The sequence below is a fragment of the Cupressus sempervirens genome, chromosome 1 (assembly GCF_028749045.1).
Source record: "Cupressus sempervirens isolate cs-2001-9-10 chromosome 1, ASM2874904v1, whole genome shotgun sequence".
In the NCBI taxonomy this organism is placed as follows: domain Eukaryota; kingdom Viridiplantae; phylum Streptophyta; class Pinopsida; order Cupressales; family Cupressaceae; genus Cupressus; species Cupressus sempervirens.
The window spans coordinates 858,082,888-858,102,494 of NC_143118.1; the positions used below are offsets into that span (position 1 = coordinate 858,082,888).

The window sequence follows — 19,607 nt, forward strand, 5'->3', positions numbered from 1 at the left end:
GAAGCCGAATTTGAAGATTCAAGGGCAAAAAACTTGATGTTTTCCTCCTCCAAGAACACGTTTTTCATAAAAATGCTTAGATCTGCCCATGTAATGACTTGAAAACTCCAAGATCAAGGTCGTTTTTTCATATTTATGCATTCCCATGCATTAGGCGTTGAAATCCATGCATGAAACCATGCAGATTTTGTGGTTTTGAAGCCACGTTTTGGAGAAAAATGCCCAGATTTGAGGCTTTTTGATCACATTTTTCCTCCAATACAAGTTGTTTTGGTCTTGTGATCCTTGTATTTGCTACTAAAGAACACGTTTTTGCCTTTAGATCTCAAAAACACTTAATTTCATGCCCTTTATGAATCACGTTTTGCTAAAAGTACCCAAAATATTGGGTTTTTCATCCACATTTTTTTCTTTTGGATCCATGTTTTATCATTTGGGGAAGTTGTTTTTGCATTCACAAGTAAAAAAGACCAATATATATTCATTTGTGAGTCAGGTTTTTGCAAAAATGACCCAGATTTTTGCATGAAAAAGGCATGTTTTTGTTAAAAACATTCAAAAAATGGCATTTCCAGCCTGTATGTTTGGATCAATAGGGATCGTTTTTGAGTTTTAATGCATGTTATTGTCTTTGGAGATCACGCTTTTTCTTTCCCATGCTAAAAAAGTTTCATGTTCTTGCATCTTAAGACCACGTTTTTGATAAAAATGGATTTTTTTTGGAGTTTTTGACAAAAAACATCTCATGTATTGGTGATCTTTGATCACGTTTTTGGCATTCTCATGTGAAATCCGACCATTGAATACTCATTATTTGCAAGTGTGGAAGAATTAAAATAGTTGTTTGTAAATCCAGATTTGGAGGAGAATTGGTCTTCAAGTCTATAATATTTGCTATTTTGGCTCTTTAATCTCCAAGTAAGTGGATAATTTCAACCTTGCTTATCAATTCATTCTTATCTTGCTATTTTGTTTCATATTTTAGCTCGATGTTGCACACTTGTCCAAAGTCATGCCATGAATAGTGCATTTTTTCTTTAAATATGATAAAAAATTTCATTCTCACACATTTGGATTTTCCCCAAACTCCAAATTCGAAATTGCACTTGAAAGCAACTTGCTTGATGACATGTTTGAGTCTAAGACCAAAGGTACGTGTTTTCATTGGTTGTTTGTTTGCTTTTTTCTTTTTCTTCTTGTTGAAGAAATTGCAAGTTCTTTCCTAAAAACTTAAAGAGTTTTTCCATCCATTCCATCTCTTCACCCTTTTCATGCAAGTGCATCGTTTCATTCCACCTCCATCATTACATGCCATAGCACATTGCATCTCATTCTCCACATGCGATTACATGCAATCTCACCCTCCATCTGCATTTACATGCAATCTCATCCTTCGTTCCCATTTACACGCATTTCCATCTTCTGAACCTAAATGCATGTTCGTTTTACATGTAATTCACTTTATGTATAATGACATCCATAGAAGCCTTTTTTGACTAAAGGTCGCACTTTTAAAGTCAAAAGTTATCATTTGCACACATTCCCATGTACCTAGCCTTCATTCCTCAATGCATCTTTATAAGAACTCATCCTTTTCTGATACACATTTACATGACATCCATCTTCTTAAGTCCCATTTTAGCCCTCCGCATGTACTTTCCTTATCACATCCAATTCACTGCATATGTTCCATGAGTATCTAATCAATACTCCGAATATATTGTTCTTGTTGGGTGGATATTTTGCAACCGACAGTTTTGGGTAAAAATTCAGTTGCAAAATAGGATAACCGGCTACAGCGTGTGAGACAGAGTCTCTCCTACTTTAAAGGGAAGGCTCCCCCTTCTCACTGTTTCTTGGATCAACTCAAGGTAAGCAAGAAATTGAGAGATTTATAAAGAGGGTGTTACTATTATCCTTTCTTCTTAACTTTCAAGAAAGGATCCACTTATTCGTAAGGCAAATAATGGGCAAGGTGAATCTCTAATTACACTTCTATCACGAGCTGGAAACAGTGATACCGATAAATTTTAAGTAACTCAAAGGCTAGCCAAAACGTACCAATTTGGCTCTAAGTCCTGTTGTACTTCTATGTGGTAAAATCTTTACAATTAGGGCACAAAGACTCCTAAAAGTAATAACAATCTAACTATTTTGCGAATCAAGATGAAAATACAAGCTATAGACAAAGCTTCTAGCTATGGATTTCCACAATTGTTCCTCGTCAAAGCTCAAGATTCAATTGTTTCTTAACTCTTTTCTATCAATCACAAGATACAATATCAATGACAAAAGATAGTACGAATCAAAGGTAACTTGAATGAATTATAGACAAAGCGTACAATTCACACAAATAACAATCTCACTTAATCAAAGTTAAGTCTCAAATGCTCCTTTGTATTCACTTTCTCTCAAAATAGTGCTACACAAACAAAGTTCTACTGGCACAATTTCTCCAGAGCTCTCTTGTATAAAGATAATGATGATTTTACAATGAGGGGGGCACTCCTTTATATAGGCAAAGAAGTTGAGAAAAAGGGGGAGGAAAAAGTGGGAGCAACTCAACCAACTTTGACCAAGTCTAACTACAAGAGAAAATATAGGGTTACATGCAACTGCACATACAACTCGCATTACATTGTTTTACATACATGTAACTCGCATTACATGTAATTACACTTTTTCATGTAATGCATCTTCTCCAACTGCAAACATGAAAGAAGAAGAAAGAAGACGAAAGAGAAAAGAACAATTCTGAAAGGCCTTGTACTTGCTGATGCAATCCTAGATGATAACAGGATTGGGAGTTCCTGTACCTTGTACTGCTGCATTCACGTTGATAACCATAGTGTTGCATCTTTTGACAACCTCTAGCTCTCTTTGATGAATTGTCCATTATCATGTGGAAACTTGATGTGATCCATCTTTTCTCGCTCAAGTTGTCGTGAATTCTCCTTTGTAGATCAACACAAACTGGAGTCTTTGACACTTTGAAAACCTTCTTGACGATGTTCGGATGTACACTCGAAACAACTTTCCATCAGCACCTTTAACTCTTTTTTTTTTGTTTTGTTTTGAAATAAAGTGCTTAGCGCATGGGAATGCGTGTAAATGGAGATTGCTGATTTTCAAAAAGTGACTGGGGCTTTCAAGATGTCATTGCACGAAAAATGGATTACATGTAAATGCAACATGTAACGGAAGGTGGAGGGTGAAATGAGATGCAAGTGTGAATGAAAGGTACACTTTACGTGTACATGCGGGTGCAAATGAAAGATAACATGTAAAATATGTTATGAGGTGGAAAAATGTATGGAAACATGTACTTATTCATGTAAGTGCAAATGCGTATATGAAGATGGAAATGAAACAATGGAGGTGAGATAATGAATTATATAGTCACTTTTGGAGGAAGAAGTTAAAATTCATGGAAAGCGAAAATAACATCTTTTTTGTCTTTTCAAAATATGACTTTTGATCAAAATCGGACTTTTTGGATGCAATTACATGTAAGACATTTTGTGTAATCGTGTCATGCGAATGGAAGCGAAAAATGAGATGGATGAAAATGGAAACGGAAAATGGGATTACATGCATGTGCGGATGGCGAATGAAGTGAAAAACATGTAATCACATTTGTTGGATGAAATGTGAAATGTAATGACATGGAAATGGAATGTGAAATGAATTGATAATGGTTTCGCATGTAGTGAAGAAAAAACAAGTTTTTGGGAAAAAACTTGCAACTTCTCCAAAATGGAGAAAAACCGACAGCAAGTACACAAAACCAAAACAAGAGAAAAACATACCTTTGAAAACAACTCAAAACATGCCAAGATATAATGCACTCCCAAAGATGAAATTCGAATTTGGAACTTGGGGAAGAACCAAAGACATCAAAATGAAGAAAAATTTCATATTTAAAGAAAAAATGCACATTCTAAGGCAAAGATTTTCACGAATGGCATCCATCTAATGATTTCAAGCATCAAATCAGCAAGGATAAGCATGAATTAAAACATAAGAAAGAAGAAGTCCACTTGATGAATATGTGCCAAAAATGAAGGAAAAGATGCTCTTTCTTTGAAATTTTCTTCAAAAATGATGAGAATTTGTCAAATCTCCAAAATCCTAATGATAGAGGGCAGCAAACAAGGAGATTATTATGCAAGATCACAAAACGTGCCCTAAATTAGCTCCTCATTGCCACGTTTTAAAGATTTGAAAGTTCTTGAGCCGTTTTTATTAAAACAAGCAAAAAAGGTGATCTTCAAAGTAAAGTATTTTGATGATTTAACACCAAAATAATGATCCTCAACCAATGTAATCATCTAAAAAGGTAAAAATGACTTGATCTCATGCAAAAACGTGATCAAACTTGGCAAATTTATGGATTTTTATGCAAAAAATATGCCCTAGCTTGAAATTTCAAACATGTTTTTGGGTGCAATAACTTGATTTTTGATGAGGGCAAAATGATCACCTCTCCAAAACATGATGAATGCAATTGATTTCATTCAAATCCATGAAGAGAATCAAAAGTTATGATCAAAATAAGAGGTTTTTGGAGCAAGAACATGTTTTGTTCACATAATAGAACATTTTTGTGTTCATTGCATATTTTAAAACATGTAATAAGGTAAAATAGGACCTTTTTGATGCAATTGCATGTTTTAAAATATGTCTTTGGTTATAATCTCACTTTTTGAAGCCCATTTTTAAATGTGCAAGTGTCCAAAATCTCACTTTTTGGAGTTACGTATTTTATAAACATATGTCACGTTTTTCATGCACAAGCATGAAAACTCAACTTTTCATGTCATTGCATCAAAAAGGTCCACTTTTAGAAGCTTTTGATGTAATGACTTGAAAAAGGTCCTCAAAATGAATTTTTATATGCATTAGTATGAAAAGTTTCCACTTTTCATAGTTTTTTACATGCATATGCATATAAAATGTCCACTTTTAGACTTTTAAGTTATGCATTTCACTTATTTTTATAAAAATGTCAACAATATGGGTAAAAAATAATATTTATGTATTATATTAATCAATATAAGTCATAAACATTAAGTTAAAGTGACATTTATATAAGTATTTGATTTAAAAATCAAAAATTTAAAAAGTAACTATATAGTTCTATAGTCACTTTAAGTGAAAAATTATAACATAAAGTGCACTATAATCACTTTAAGTTATGAATTTAAATGAAAAGTAACTTTAAAACATAACAAAAAGTGAGTAAAATGTTATATTTTCAAAAAGTGAATGCAAAAAGTGAATGCCAAAATGAAAATATAACATCATATTTTTTAATTCGTGCTGTTGCACCTAAAACGTCCACTTTTGAGGCACTAAAATGACCATATCTCTTGACTGACAACTCTGATTGACCTCTAGGTTAGACCGAATCAAAAGGGAAAACAAAAGGCATAAGATGAGCAAATTCAAAGGACCAAAAACAAGCAAACACAAACTCAAAAGCAAAGAACGGACTCTGAAGTTTTCAAAAATCAAGCAAAGGCTCGACAGAAAGAAAAACAAAAATGACTTGACGAATGCCTTCAGTAAAACAATTTGATATTTGAATTGAAATAGATCAATCAATCAACATTAAGCAATTGAATATCAAATTCAAGCTTAGAGAGACACGAAACTAGCTTGGAAAAGTTTCGTGCTGTTACCAACATTTTGTGGTGACAAAATGCAGGACAACAGTTCCTTAGAGATCCATTTTGCCAATATTCTCATGGAGTCAGAATCCATATCTTCCAATGATGGATTCACTCTCATTAAAACTTTGATGTTGCAGCAAGTCAAGATATGCCAGAATTTCTGTAAAGAATGAAGACATCTAGTAAAGAAGGCACGCTTTGAATCAATGAAGCGGTAATTCATTTGGTCTCGATTTCCCAATGGTTGTTTGAGAACATCAATTCATGTGGGAATGCACCAAGCACTTTGCTTTAAAAAAGGAGAGTTAAAGGTGCTAATGGAAAGTTGTTACTAGTTTATATTTAGACACCATCAAGAAGGTTTTCAAAGTGTCAGAGACTCCAGAATGTGCCAATCTACAAAGGAGAATTCACAACAACTATCGAATGAGAAAAAGCTTGATTACATCAAGTTTTCAAAATGACAACTGGAAACTCATTAAAGAGATTGCAGTGGTGCAAAATACAAGAATTCTCGATCCCACGATCATCATAGAGTGCAAAGCTTTTGCTGATAGTTTACAGGGCTGATTCATTCAGAATAAATGGTTTCAACATTCTCTTCAAGTGTTTTCCAGCTTTGTAGATGCAAAAGATGGATTGCATGTAATCCAATTGCATGTAACTGAAATATATGAAATCGCATGTAATTCGATTGCATGTCCTCATGACATGTAATCCAATAATCCTTCTCACCTAGTTTGACCGTGTCAAAGTTGGTTGAGTTGCTTGCGCTTTTCCTTACACTTTTTTCTAACTCCTTTGCCTATATAAAGGAGTGCTCTCTCATTGTAAAAATCATCTTTTGTTGTATGCAAGAAAGGTCTACCAAACTTGTGCAAGCATAACTTTGATTGCGTAGTACGAATTTGGGAGAAAAGTGAATAAAAGAAGCAGTTGTATTCAAAGCTTCGATTGGAAGCAATTGTTATAGAGCAAATTAGAAGCTTTGATTATAATTTGTGCCTATTGTCTTTGATTCATGTTATTATTTTGTGTTCAATAATAGAGCATAGTGAGTTAAGAAGAAATCAGAGCCGAATCTTTGATTGGGAGCGATTGTAGTGATACATAGACTAGGAACTTTGACTGTAGCTTGTATTACCATCTTAAACTCACAAAAAATAGTTACAATTTCCCTATTTTTGGAATTCTTTGCACCCATGGTAGAGTTTTTTTTTATAGAATAGATTAAAACCAAAAATAAGTTATAGAATAGAGATCATTTACTTCTGGAAGTCTTTGCACCCTAATGGTAGTGATTGTTCTTATAAATTAGACAAACAGGACTTAGAGCCAAACTGGTATGCTTTCAACTAGCCTTTGAGTTAGTGTTGGTTTATTGGTATCACCATTTACTAACTTTAAATAAAAGTGTAGTTCGAGGTTTCATCTTGCCCATTACTCGCTCTGCGGGTAGGTGGATTCTTTTTTGAAAGTTAAGAAGAAAGAATATTGGTAATACCCTTTCAAATCTTTCAACTTCTTGCTTACATTGAGTTGATCCAAGGAATGGTGAAAAGGGGGAGCCTTCCCCTCAAGGTAGGAGAGACTTTGTCTCATATGTTGTGGCTGGTCTACCTATTTTGCGACTGGATTTTCACAAAACTGTCGGTGGCAAAATATCCACCCAACAGATTCCTCCTTAACTAAGAGGGAGTGTTGATATTATTGTAGCTATAGTCGCATTCCTTCTGGGCAATATAGATAACATAAAGATCATGATAATATAATTATTCTATTAACAGTGTTAGTGAATAGTTTTTCCCAAAAATTTAAAACTTTTGAATAGGAAAAAGTTTGTAAACTAACAGATTGAATTCCTAATTACAGATAAGGAATTCTCTGCTTGAATTTGCGATATGTTGTATAAGGTGCAGCTAACCTTTTATTAAAAGATAATTGTTAAGTCCTTTATTGAGTATTTTGCTGAAAATACTGAAAAAGCTTAAATCATCTCATGAATATAAAGAGTGCGAATATTGAAAAACCATTCAATTCTAACAATCAGTATCATCGACATGACCAAATGTTAAAACTGATGAATAGACGAGTAATAAAATTTCACCTCTCACAACCTTTAAGCTTCAAAGCAAATAATTCCCGAATGTACAACAAATACAACTTAACTTTCACACATAACTGACATTCTCAAGAACACAAATTATTGTAAAACAGATAATAGTATCTACTTAGAAAGTTTTAGCACATAAAACTATAAAATTTTATTTCGATTTGCTGCTAATTCAGAAAAGACTGTATTCAAAATTCAAAGTGTAGAACCTTTAAACAAAGATATGTCTTTCTTAGTGTCTATGGAGAGAAGAACCCTTTTTAGATATTAGCTATTACATATTTATATGGCACAGGGTTGGATAACTATCCAAAATTACCCTGCTAGGAGTAAATTGTCTTTTTAGTTAACACAACTGTGTCAACTGAATGCATAAAAGGAAATAAACAGGAGAAAAAGTGCAACTGTCCAATGATTGCGCTCCATATCCGGAATAATTGTCCACACCAGTTGTGATTCTTGTGGCCTTCCATGTCTCATAAGCAGTGGTGGATGTAGAAATAGCCGATTGGTGGGGTAATCCGAAGTAGGCAATTCTCTGTTTCCAAACTTCCTTTTACCTCTTTAGCTCTATTACTTTCTCTTCATGCATTTCCAAATGCTTCTGGTTGATTATTAACATGGCCTCAATATGAGTGATGTTTGAAAAATCTTGCCTAGAAGGCATTTTCTTCTCCTGAATTTCTTGAAACTTTTTCTGTACCTCATTTATTATTTCCTCCTCCTGGGCTACGAAGTCATTTTCTCTACCTGGCAATGTTTGGTGAACCACTTTAGATCTCCTTGAATTATCTCATCCACAAGTTTGAGACCATCCAAAATTTCTCTGATCTCAATTACCCCCTGAACAAGTGCCTCATTCTGCCATTCAATACAATCCTTAATTACATACAGAGTCATATCATCAAGGCCAACCACAGGGCATTCGGCTAGGAACTTTTGCAACCCGAATCCCTGAATTTCTTCTATCCAAAGCACTACCTTTACCCAATTGTTCTTTTCTTTCTTGTAGCCTTCATTATTTGACTCCACTTTTTTAATGATGGCAGTGGTCTTCTTTAAAGCTTTGTCTAAAAGATTTACCTGTTTCACAGTTTTGTTCAGGACATACTATAACCACTCTTCAGATGTCTTTGCAACAGCTTTACATTTTTGTAAATTATCAAGGAATTGCTGATTGGCTGAAGATGTTACATCCACAATTACAGACATTTCACTCAAAGGTTTAGGTTCTGGGTGCATGATTGCGTTGATGTAGTATCGCGCCATGCTCCTCATTCCTTCCTTCATATCTTGTTTATCCTGAGTGTCCTTCCAGACCTTGTCCGCAATCTTTTTATTTGACGCTTCAAAGATCTTCATATCTACTGCGCGACTTCCCTTTCCAAGGTCAATTCTTGACACTTGGTAATCTTGAGGAGTAAGATCCTCACGAAGGCTACCTTCTGGTGGTTTGGCAATCTCAGCTGACCAATGACCTAAACTTTTATCGAACTTAATTCTGGATTCGGTTCTGGCCTTCTTAGCCTTCGAAGATTTTCCTAGACATCCGCTAACCAAATCATCAATAGGCATAGACATGGGCACCATACTTTTCTTTTCAATGGAAGTCTCCAACCACTTAGGCATGACAGGATCTTTACTAGGCATGGGAGAAACATTAGTCAAAGCAAGGGTACCCGATTGAGTATTGTCACTCTCAGGCAACTTTTGATTGTCAGACACACTATCTGCCATTGGAAAACTGGTCAGTTGGTCTGGATTTGACTTTACTTCCGTAGGATCTAGATCAACAGTCACTTTATCCTTTCCTTTACTTGGTGTTGCTTTCCTAGTACTTGAGCGGGTTATCCTTCTGACATTCGGCGTCTCTTTATGAACTTGAAGTTGAAGTGGTTGTGAAGTTGCTTCAGCTTCAACTTGAAGTGAACCTAGAACAAGATCATTAATACTAGGGTTAGTGATAAATTTTGACCTTGGCTGTGGGATTTTATGTCTGGCTTTTGAGTGTTTCTTTGGGGCACTAGGGGTAGCTGATTTAACAGTCTTTGATTTCAACCAATTTTCAGTTCTTTTCAAAACCTCTGAGGTACGGGAAAGCAAATCATCTTCTTCCCTTCTACTCCAATCAATTTTAGGAATTGGCATACATTCAATCTAATTGACATAAAATGGGTCAACCACTTCTTCACTTTCATCTTCTTTTATTCCATTGGTGCTGAGGTTAACTTTGAACATATTGATTTGGCTTACTGTCAACCTTGACCACAACCTTTTTCTAACTTCAAACTCATCTAAGCCATTAACTCAATAATCTTCTAGATGCGGAACATGGACTAGTGAAACTGCTTGTTTGAAATTATCTCTGGCGAAACCCGTGTAGTCAAAATCTTTTCTGGGAGGGTGGGATCTGAGGCATAGGTGGGACAATGCTGTTTTTGTTAACATAGCTTGCTTGAAATTTGAGCATCTGTAATGGCCAATCTCTATGGGAAATATGAAAGAAGATGACTTTTTGGTGTTTTCAGGAGATTCTATCATATAAACAAACTATCTGCATATCTTAGATAAAATAATGTTGTCTAAACAATAGTGCTGTAACTTGAGAGGTTCACCGGAAAAACTTCCAACCCTGAGATATGTGAATTTGGGAAACTGAATATAGAAACCACCATAAATCTTAATGGCTTGCATTGATTCTTCGGACAACCTGTGATTTTCATGCCTTCGAAGTTCGAACACCAACCTTCCAAGGAATACATCATTTGCCCTCTTGAACTCTTTGCAAAGTTCACCCACCTGGGGATCCTTGTAGTACTGATAGATAGTCATTTCGTTGGTCTAGGGCAAGTGTGGAAGACCTTCTCACTCCTTAGACATTGCTAAAGTGTAGATTAAGAAAGAGGACAGGAAAAATGAACCCATACTACTCACAGCTAATAGACCCTTACGTAAATTTTCAGCAATCAAATCAGCCCAATCAGTGAACTTTACACCTTCGACAATCTTTTGGATAAAGAAGTACATCCAGTTCTCCCAGTGGAAGGCGTGGTCATTACCCTTAACTTTGTTTAGGAGCAACACAATGTTGACAATTTCTCTAATGAAATGCTCAATAGTCAAGGGTTTTGGAAATCTAGAGCCTCCTTTGGCTGGTTTTAAAAGCCAGGTTTGAGCTATGATAGAATCATAGTCTTTCTTATTGTCACCGTACAGACGCTCTACTTCCTCAATGTCTAGGGCTCATAAGGTTCTTTGTGAGGGATTCTTAGAGCTGAATTGATACTAGCCCTGTTTATCTTGCCCAACACTTCTCTAGAAATTTTTTTGATGCACCTGGTGCTAGGGTCATAATGATTTGCGCATTCAATAAGCAGTTCTGGACACCTAATGGCTGACGGAAAGGTGGCGGCTTTGAGCAACCCACTATTGGCCAACTTCTAGTATATGGGTCCAGATTGAACACTTTTCGCTCGCTCTAATATATCGGCTAGGTTTTTGTTCACCAAAAAAGTATCTTGGATTTCTGGGAGGGAGCTTAATAGGCATGGTTTTTCTAGTTTAGGCAGCTTAGGATGGAAGAGAGTCATGGTTTGGTTTGAAGGAGGGTTTACAAAGATAAACTGAAACACTTTAAACCAAAACTAGGCACAATAAAAATGACAGAGGAAAACGGTATAATGCACTTACAGTTCTTAACAGAGCTTAGCCCTCCACCTCTATTGCTTACTAGTTGACGCCGAGAGCTCAAAGTGACCAAACGAGCAATTATACTAGCCAGAAGGGAAACTTTAAGAAATGATTTTGGGAAATCTCAAGACAGATATGGGCAGGTGAAAGCATTTATAACAAGCATGTCATATGTACTTGACAAGACTTGCAAGGTTGTTTATAGTTAATGCTTGTCAAATCTGCATGCGGATCTACTTCTCATGATATAAGAAAATCTCAATTTCACCTTTTCCCAAAACCGACTGTACTTTGGCACGAGTTTCCTTAGCTGTCTTAATTATTGCCTTTCATGTCTTTAGAATTACCATTAGGTGGGACCCATTTTCTGCCTTGGGAATGGCATTCATCCCTTCTAGTGCATCAATTGCGAGAAAACAAGAAAACATTAGAAAATCACGAAGTCGAGGTTGAAGCTGAAGTAACTTTGAATCAATTCTGGCTACAACTTTAACTTCATAGGACTTGACTCGGGCTGACGGTAAAGAAAACTTGACTTTATTGAGTGAAGGAGAGCGGGTGAGCTTGAACTTGAAGTTGAAGTATGTTAAGAGTTCAAGTTCAAGTTCAAGTTTTCGAAAAAGAAGACTTGGCCCACAACACTGCACATTGCGTGAAAAGCGGGGTAACAAACAGTAATTGTATTACATATTACATGAAGTTGAAAATATAATTATTATATTAATAATAATTGTATTATATAATAATATAAATATACTATATAATATTAAATTGATACTATGATAATTATTATATTATATAATTATAATTATGCTATAATGAAAGGTGACATCCCTTTGGTCATAGGGTGCCACCAACATATAAGTAGGAAGATGGAGTCTTCCTCCGAATATGATTTTTTGAAAATATAAATATACACACTAAAATTTTAACAAAATTGACCGATAGAAACTTACTTACATGACCATTTTACTAAATATTACAATATTATTTTAACAAAATGGTCTAACTATAAAACTGAATGAGAATCCATTAGCCATATTAGACTATTTTTTATGATGTTGCAATATTGTTTACTTTTTTATATTGAAGATCATAAATTAAAAAAGTACTTAAGTTTCAATTGTATATCATTGACCTCGTAAGGTCATCTCTATTGATTTGTACTGTATTGTATTTTATATAACGTTTGACAAAATATTTCTGTTTACATCATATATACTTAATTGAAAAAAGATTTTCGTTATTTTTTAAGAACAGACTAAGATTTTGTGCTCTTATTTAAGGAATCTGCAACATTTAAAGGTATTTCTGTAGCAGAGGGGTCCATATATATCTATAGAATAATACATTGCTGCTGATTATCCCTTTCATGTGATCTCAGATTTCTTGTGTTGAAAATATAAAGGCATTCCTTATCTGTAACCAACGCTGGTTTATGTAAATGTATATATACTATGCCAATGGTAATTGATGCATGAGTGGAGTTTGTTATGTTTTCTCCTTCCAAACACTGTATGCTCTTTCAACTCTCACTTTGATTTTCTGGATGATCTTTCATTTGTGGAGAATTCGCAACTCTATTTGTTTGAGTAGAACATAAATTTTTTTTTGAGAAAGCAAGTCAGATTGCTTCTCATTCCTCATCATTTAGCTTGGATTTACTGGTCCTTGTGAACTTTTGCAGGGGTTGCTGGTGGTACAGCTGCAGGGAAGACTACAATTTGTAACATGATCATTTCTCAATTACGTGACCAGCGTGTTGCTCTTGTGAATCAAGTAGTTGTTTCAATCTATTGTTCTTTGTTTGATAGCTCAATTTTATGAGCCTTTAAACATTAATTTGGGCCCATTTTTTTCTTTTTTCAAGTCTCATTAATATTGTTTGTAATGCTTACTCAATGCAAATTGTTAGATTTTGATGCAAGTAGAAATGTACTTTGGCAAGGTAAGGTTACAATTAAATAAGGTAAACCCCAAGACAAGGTTAATATCGTAAGTCTCCCTATGGTTTAGACCATAGTTACGGGACTCGGACTTGCCTTTGACTTGAAAAGTCAAAATTGGGCTTGGACTCTAACTCGGCGACCAGACTCGGCAAGGAGTTAGAAAATTGAAAAAACCATAGAATTCAAAGATTTTTTCATGGATCTTTTAGTCAATTAACATAAAATACACAATAATTGAGATAAATAGAAGCTACTTAATACACATACACAATTTTGCATAGATCACATAAGTGTAAAAGCGATTTTTTGTAGGAAAAAAATTGAATAACATAATATAAAGTTATAAACACAATGTTAGTGCAGTGTCAAATGTCTACAATATGGATGGATTATGAAATTCATGGAATTAAATGTTTGAAAAATATATCAAAATAACAGCTAGAGTGTAGAAGACTAAGTCTCATCGTAGCCAATGTCCTCTTGCAAGTACGCCTAAGATAAGTCATGGAAGACTCTAGAGCCATCCTCTCTCTCTATGTCTGAGGTTGAACCTTAGGGGCATCTTCATCCTCATTGCCATCGTCATCGTCATCTTATCCTCACCCACATAATCCTCATCATCAGACTTGAATCCATCACTTCTAGCCTCAGGGCCCTACACTCGGTCTCCTTGCGCTCTAGCCTCCTCGAGTGCCATCTCTACTGCCTTAACCTCCTGATCCACCTGATTAACCCACTCCACATCTTCATCACTGAAGATAGGATCAACAATCTTAGTGTTCCACTCTGCATGTGGATCAACTGTTTCTAATATAATTAGTGATGTATCAGTACCTTGTATCTGTCTATGGCGAAGGAAAATGTTGTAGTGGACAAAGACAAGATTATTCAATTTTTACACTGCAAACCTATTGTGCTTCTTTGAGTGTATATGCTCGAATAGACTCCAATTGCATTCACATCTTGATGCACTAAATTGGTGGCTCAAGATGTGAATCACAATCCTTTGTAAATTTGCACCTTAGTGCCAAACATCTCCTACCATGCATCTGAAACAAGAAAATTTTGAATCAATTCGATAACTTCAACTTTTATCAATTTAGAATAGTAATAGAATTATAAATTAGGATGTAGAATCATAGATTTTTACCAGGCGTAAAATCTGTCTTGTTTTTCTTGCACAACTCTCGTACAAATAAGTCCCCTTGAGCTTTCTTAAACATCTCAATCTCACGGACTACAATTGTTCCAACTCTTGAATCAGGCAACATTCTCTCTACAACATCATAGAGGCCACTCCACACCTCATCAACCTTGAAATGTGAGCTGAACTGGTATGTCTGATTAAGGAAGTAGGCAGTTGCATGTATAGACCTGTGAAGTAGATTGTGCCATCACCTATCAATAACATCCCATATAGGCCCATACCTATCTCGATTCCTTGCAAAAAGAGCCAATGAACTTCACCCTATTCATGCCCTCATAAATGTAGCCCATTGAGGGCTTCTCTCCATTAGCAATTTGTAGGAGAACAACAAGCGGCTCTATGAATTGCGTTCATTATGAAAGTTGAAAAAGAAACAATCAACATTTAGTTTTGCTTTAAAAAATGAACAATAATTTTTAACATAATTTCATAAACAAAAAAGTTGTAATGAGTACCAAAAGGAACATTACCTTTACAATCTCAGCAACTGGTGTCCAAAACGAAGCCTCTAAAAATGCGATCAGCTGTATCAGTCCCTGCAGCTGTCTTTGTATATGATGATGAGACCACTATCACTTATAAACATGCGTCTCAAACCTCCCTTTGAATCAAGCAAGGATTGCAACATGAGGAAATTGGTTGCTAATCTAGTGACCCGTAGACAAGACAACTCCTTTTGATTTGTTTATTTCCTCATGAGGTTGAGTACTCCTTCCTTGCTCTACAATTGTTTTTATTCAAGGGAGTTTACCAAGATCCTCTAACATGAGGTCAATATAGTGAGCAACACAAGGGGTCCAAAATAAGTGAGTGCGTCTCTCCATAAGAAGCTTACCTGTAGCAACATAATTTGCTGCATTATTTGTAACTATCTGCACCACATTCGCCTCACTTACGTCCTTTATCACTTCATCCATTACCTTATAAAGATATTCAACATTCTTTGTTTTTCCCAAGGCATCAGTTGATTTCAAAAAAACTGTGGCACTTGAGGAAAAAGAAACAATTACTATAATGATCAATGATCAAATCTTGATTCATAAATTCATGATTTAAAAACTTAATTACTTAATCAAGATTCTAGATTTCTAAGTACAAGTTTTAATTTTAAATTTCTAATGTCTACAATTAGCTGATGAGGAGACAAGAAAGTTGAGGAGTGTTCTACTCCTTCTATCAGTCCAACCATCAGTCATGATGGTGCAACCCCTCTTCTTCCACACCTCATGCTGCTCCTGAATTGCACCTTGTACATCAGCCACCCTTTGGGTTAAAATAGGACCTCTTAGCTTGTCAGCATTAGGGGCTTTGAACCTCGGTCTACAAATAGTAACATCTATTGCGATTTTCCATAAGGGAACCTAAAACAAATTAAATAAAATTCAAACAAATTAGTATAGTACTATTAAATTTGAATACAAATTAAAATAAACATAATAAGCATATTATTGTCTCTTGAAAGAAAGAGATGTAGTAGATAAATTAAATAAACAAGTACCTTGCTGCATTGAATGAAATGTTGTTGTAAATGAAGAAGTCTCTAACTGCCAATTTCACATTATCATGCTTCTCCTTGTTCGAACCCTTGCTCTCAAGCGATGGTTGTACACTTGGAGCCACGCGTCGAACAAAGATGGAATGAAGTGTCGATCTTTGCTTACGAATGCGAGGCCCAATGGTCATACTCGTAGAAGTAGTAGCAGTAGTAGGTGGAGTAGGAGATATGACGAGTGAAAATTAGATGATCCCTCTTGAGCTAGCTGTGCCATTTATTCTTGTTGCTTCTTTTTCAATTCCTTTTTCTCCATTTTCTCCTCTAGAAGAGCTCAAATCTCTCACATAACATCCTAGGGTACTTATTTGTATTTTTTAGCATAACGCCGTGGTATATGTGCTTGGTGATACTTTGATCTATTTATGCTTCTCCTGTTATATGTTGCACAGCAATCCCAACATGTAACAACTCCTTTTTTGTGGCCCAGGATGGCATGTTTTCAACCCTTGTCCCTTGCTACTGCAGCTGGGTCTGCATTAGGGTTATATGCATCCCTAGTTCCACTTCCACAAGGCTCACCTTGAGGCATGATGCCAATGTGGCTGTTGCTGCAATATGAATATATCATAAATAGAAAAAAATTAGAATCAAATCAGATTTTTAAACTTTAGGGCTTTTTTAGTTCTTACTTATCAAGTTTGTCATCAAGATAAATTAGAATCAATCTAAATATAGATACTAGAAGTAGAGACAAAAGCAAATGTAAACAAAATGGAAAGTAAAAAATATGAATGTAAAACAATTTACAAAACGACACAAAGAAATGCAACTTGTTACTTACCTCTTAAAATTTGCACAATGGAAATGCAAGTAAGTTTGTAGAAGCCTCCTCCAAATGCTTCCTTTAGCTCCTCTTAATGCTTAAGTGCAAGCTACAAAGTTTCACAAACCATTAGCAATCGATATGAGAGAGCCAATTGGTTTAATAATTTCTCTCTCAAAACCCCAATACTCTTCTCTAACTCTTTTTTTTCTATCACAAGCATTAGCAAAGGATGGAGTGACCTTTTTAGGTCAAATAAATGTTATACATAACAAAAAAATTCAGCAAACCTTTTATATATATATATTTTTCAACTTTATGGCTTCAGCCGTCGGCCAAAGCCTTGAGCTTGGGACTTGGCAAGTCAGGTGAGTCTTTGGACTCGGTGAGTCCATGTGGACTCTGTGAGGACTTTGCTGAGTTTGAGTCTAGAGGCCATTTGCCTCAGAAAGGTGGACTCTGGCTCAGACTTGGCGAGTCTTGCCTTGACTCACAGAGTCTTGGAACAATGGTTTAGACAATCAGGTAGAAAGAGTATAGGTGCTCACAACTTCCCCTGTCACCTCAAACTCACCTATTTTTACAACCATTCTTAAGACTTCACCAATCTCCTAGTTGACTTTACACCTTCCAAGCAATTCACATAAGCACGCCCTAGGATCTTTCAATTCCAACTCCACCAAGGCATTCCATGAGCATATCAGAGGCTTCAGACAACCCAACTAACTTAGAATCAACCATTACTGAGTCTACAACTTGCATTACCAATACCCACAAAGTGAAATTGCAAAACATGCCTAAACTGACCTAAAACAATTAGGCCTCCATAATTCAAAATTCTTCCAAAGCACCTCCAGAACAAATTGGACATTCGAACACACATTTCAGAATACTAAAGGATTCCAAAGTTTCAAGTCTCCAAACCACTTCCAAGTCGCTAAATGAGAAAGCCATAGCTTTAAGGGTTTTAGGCCTAAAAATCAGGGTGTAAGCTATTTCAGGGGCCTTTGGACAATACCCACAAGTTAAATCTCCAAGTTTTGGTATGAACACTCCCAATATGCTCCAAAGAAGCTATTACAACAAGCTTTCACTATTGCCAAACTTCTGCTATGTTAAATCTCGAAGTTTTGGTATGAACACTCCCAATATGCTCCGAAGAAGCTATTACAACAAGCTTTCACTATTCCTAAATCTCAGCTACATTTTAGCAGCAAACCCTAGCTAGTCACATGTATAAATGCCTAGCTTAATGGCATGACACAATATGACTTTGGTGGAAAGCACAAGTTTTGAATGCAAAAACTTATCATACATAGGACTATCTCCCTTTCTTGAGTGGGATCCTATAGTTGCATTGGGCTCAAGGAGAGAGATAGCCCATGAAGTTTAAAACTCCACTAAACTGCCTACTATGACAGCTTGAACCAAAACAAATCAGAGTACAGTGAGTCTACTAAAGCACAATTATTGTGTTCTTAATCTATTCCAATGCTAAGCAAAACATCTTTGGACACCCTCCATCAACAATCAAACTAAGCTGAATACTGAGCAAAGGAAAGCAATAACTTACAAGTTGCAATAGTACAATATCCACCAAAATCATAGTCCACAACTTCATTAACTTGTCAAATGGTCTTGCTCCATACATTATCAATTGTGGCAGATGGTCCATGACCTTCCATAAAGGCATCTTCACGAGCACAAACAAAGGTGACTGTTCACCTTCAAGAAATTGCACAAGTTATAATTTTGCAACTTTGCAATTTTGCAATCTTGCATCTTTTACGCATTTTCCAATCCAATCCTACTGGAACCCAAACAAACATGCCTAAAGAGTCACAATACTTACCAAGATATAAAATTTAATCACATGACCAAATTTTAAGAAGCTTTCACCTTTGATTGGAGTTGAGTCAGTTTGACCGATGGGCTAACATAGCCTTATTGTGACAAAAACATGAACAAATGACTTCAAACCAGTATGAAATGACTACTCCATACTTCTAACATGAAATGACTTCCTATTGTTGACTCATACACCAAAATTGAAGGAAATGGTGAGGAACATCAATGTTGCTCCTACATCATACTCCTCTTAAAAACTCAAGTACCTTGAGTTACTAACTGTTTAAGAGTGACTCCATGCTTCAATATGTCTGCCTTTGACATCCAAACAACTTCAGTATCTGGGAGTCTTTTCCATTTCAGTAAATATTACTTATATGTGCCCTTTCTTGTCTTTTTGACCACCTTGGAGTCTAGAATGCACTCCAATTGAACTAGTTTACTTGGCGGAGATCCTTTGCCCATTCCACTTCCTCATTCACATTCTCTGCCATAATCTGCTCTGAAACTGCATTGTGTCCCTTGAACAAGGTTAAATCTTCCACATTGATTATGTATGAAATGAAAGATTTTAATAATGTCCACAAGGCGAAGGCAGCCTATGGGACCCACACATAGCACCCACCCCAAAGATAGGGGAAACTTAATCTAGCTGTAAACCTTTGATTAACTCTTCTCTCCGTCGATGAATTTTGATAATCAAGGTTGCTGTTCTCCTCAAGTGATTCTCCTCAAATAAGTAGTTTAAGTCTCTATTCTCTAAGATCTCAACATATCCAGATCTGGGGTCACTGTATGTCGGGCACT

At 35.7% G+C, this 19,607-nt stretch overlaps 1 protein-coding gene across 1 annotated transcript in view; it reads left to right on the plus strand.

The window, feature by feature from the left end:
* The window catches only part of LOC149580544 (uridine kinase-like protein 4), a 390,089-nt gene that overhangs the window by 64,178 nt on the left and 306,304 nt on the right, over nucleotides 1-19,607 (plus strand). The window contains exon 4 of the mRNA XM_089791783.1: nucleotides 13,166-13,257. Within this exon, the coding sequence (XP_089647909.1) occupies nucleotides 13,166-13,257 (92 nt within the window). The remainder of the gene's footprint in view (nucleotides 1-13,165; nucleotides 13,258-19,607) is intronic.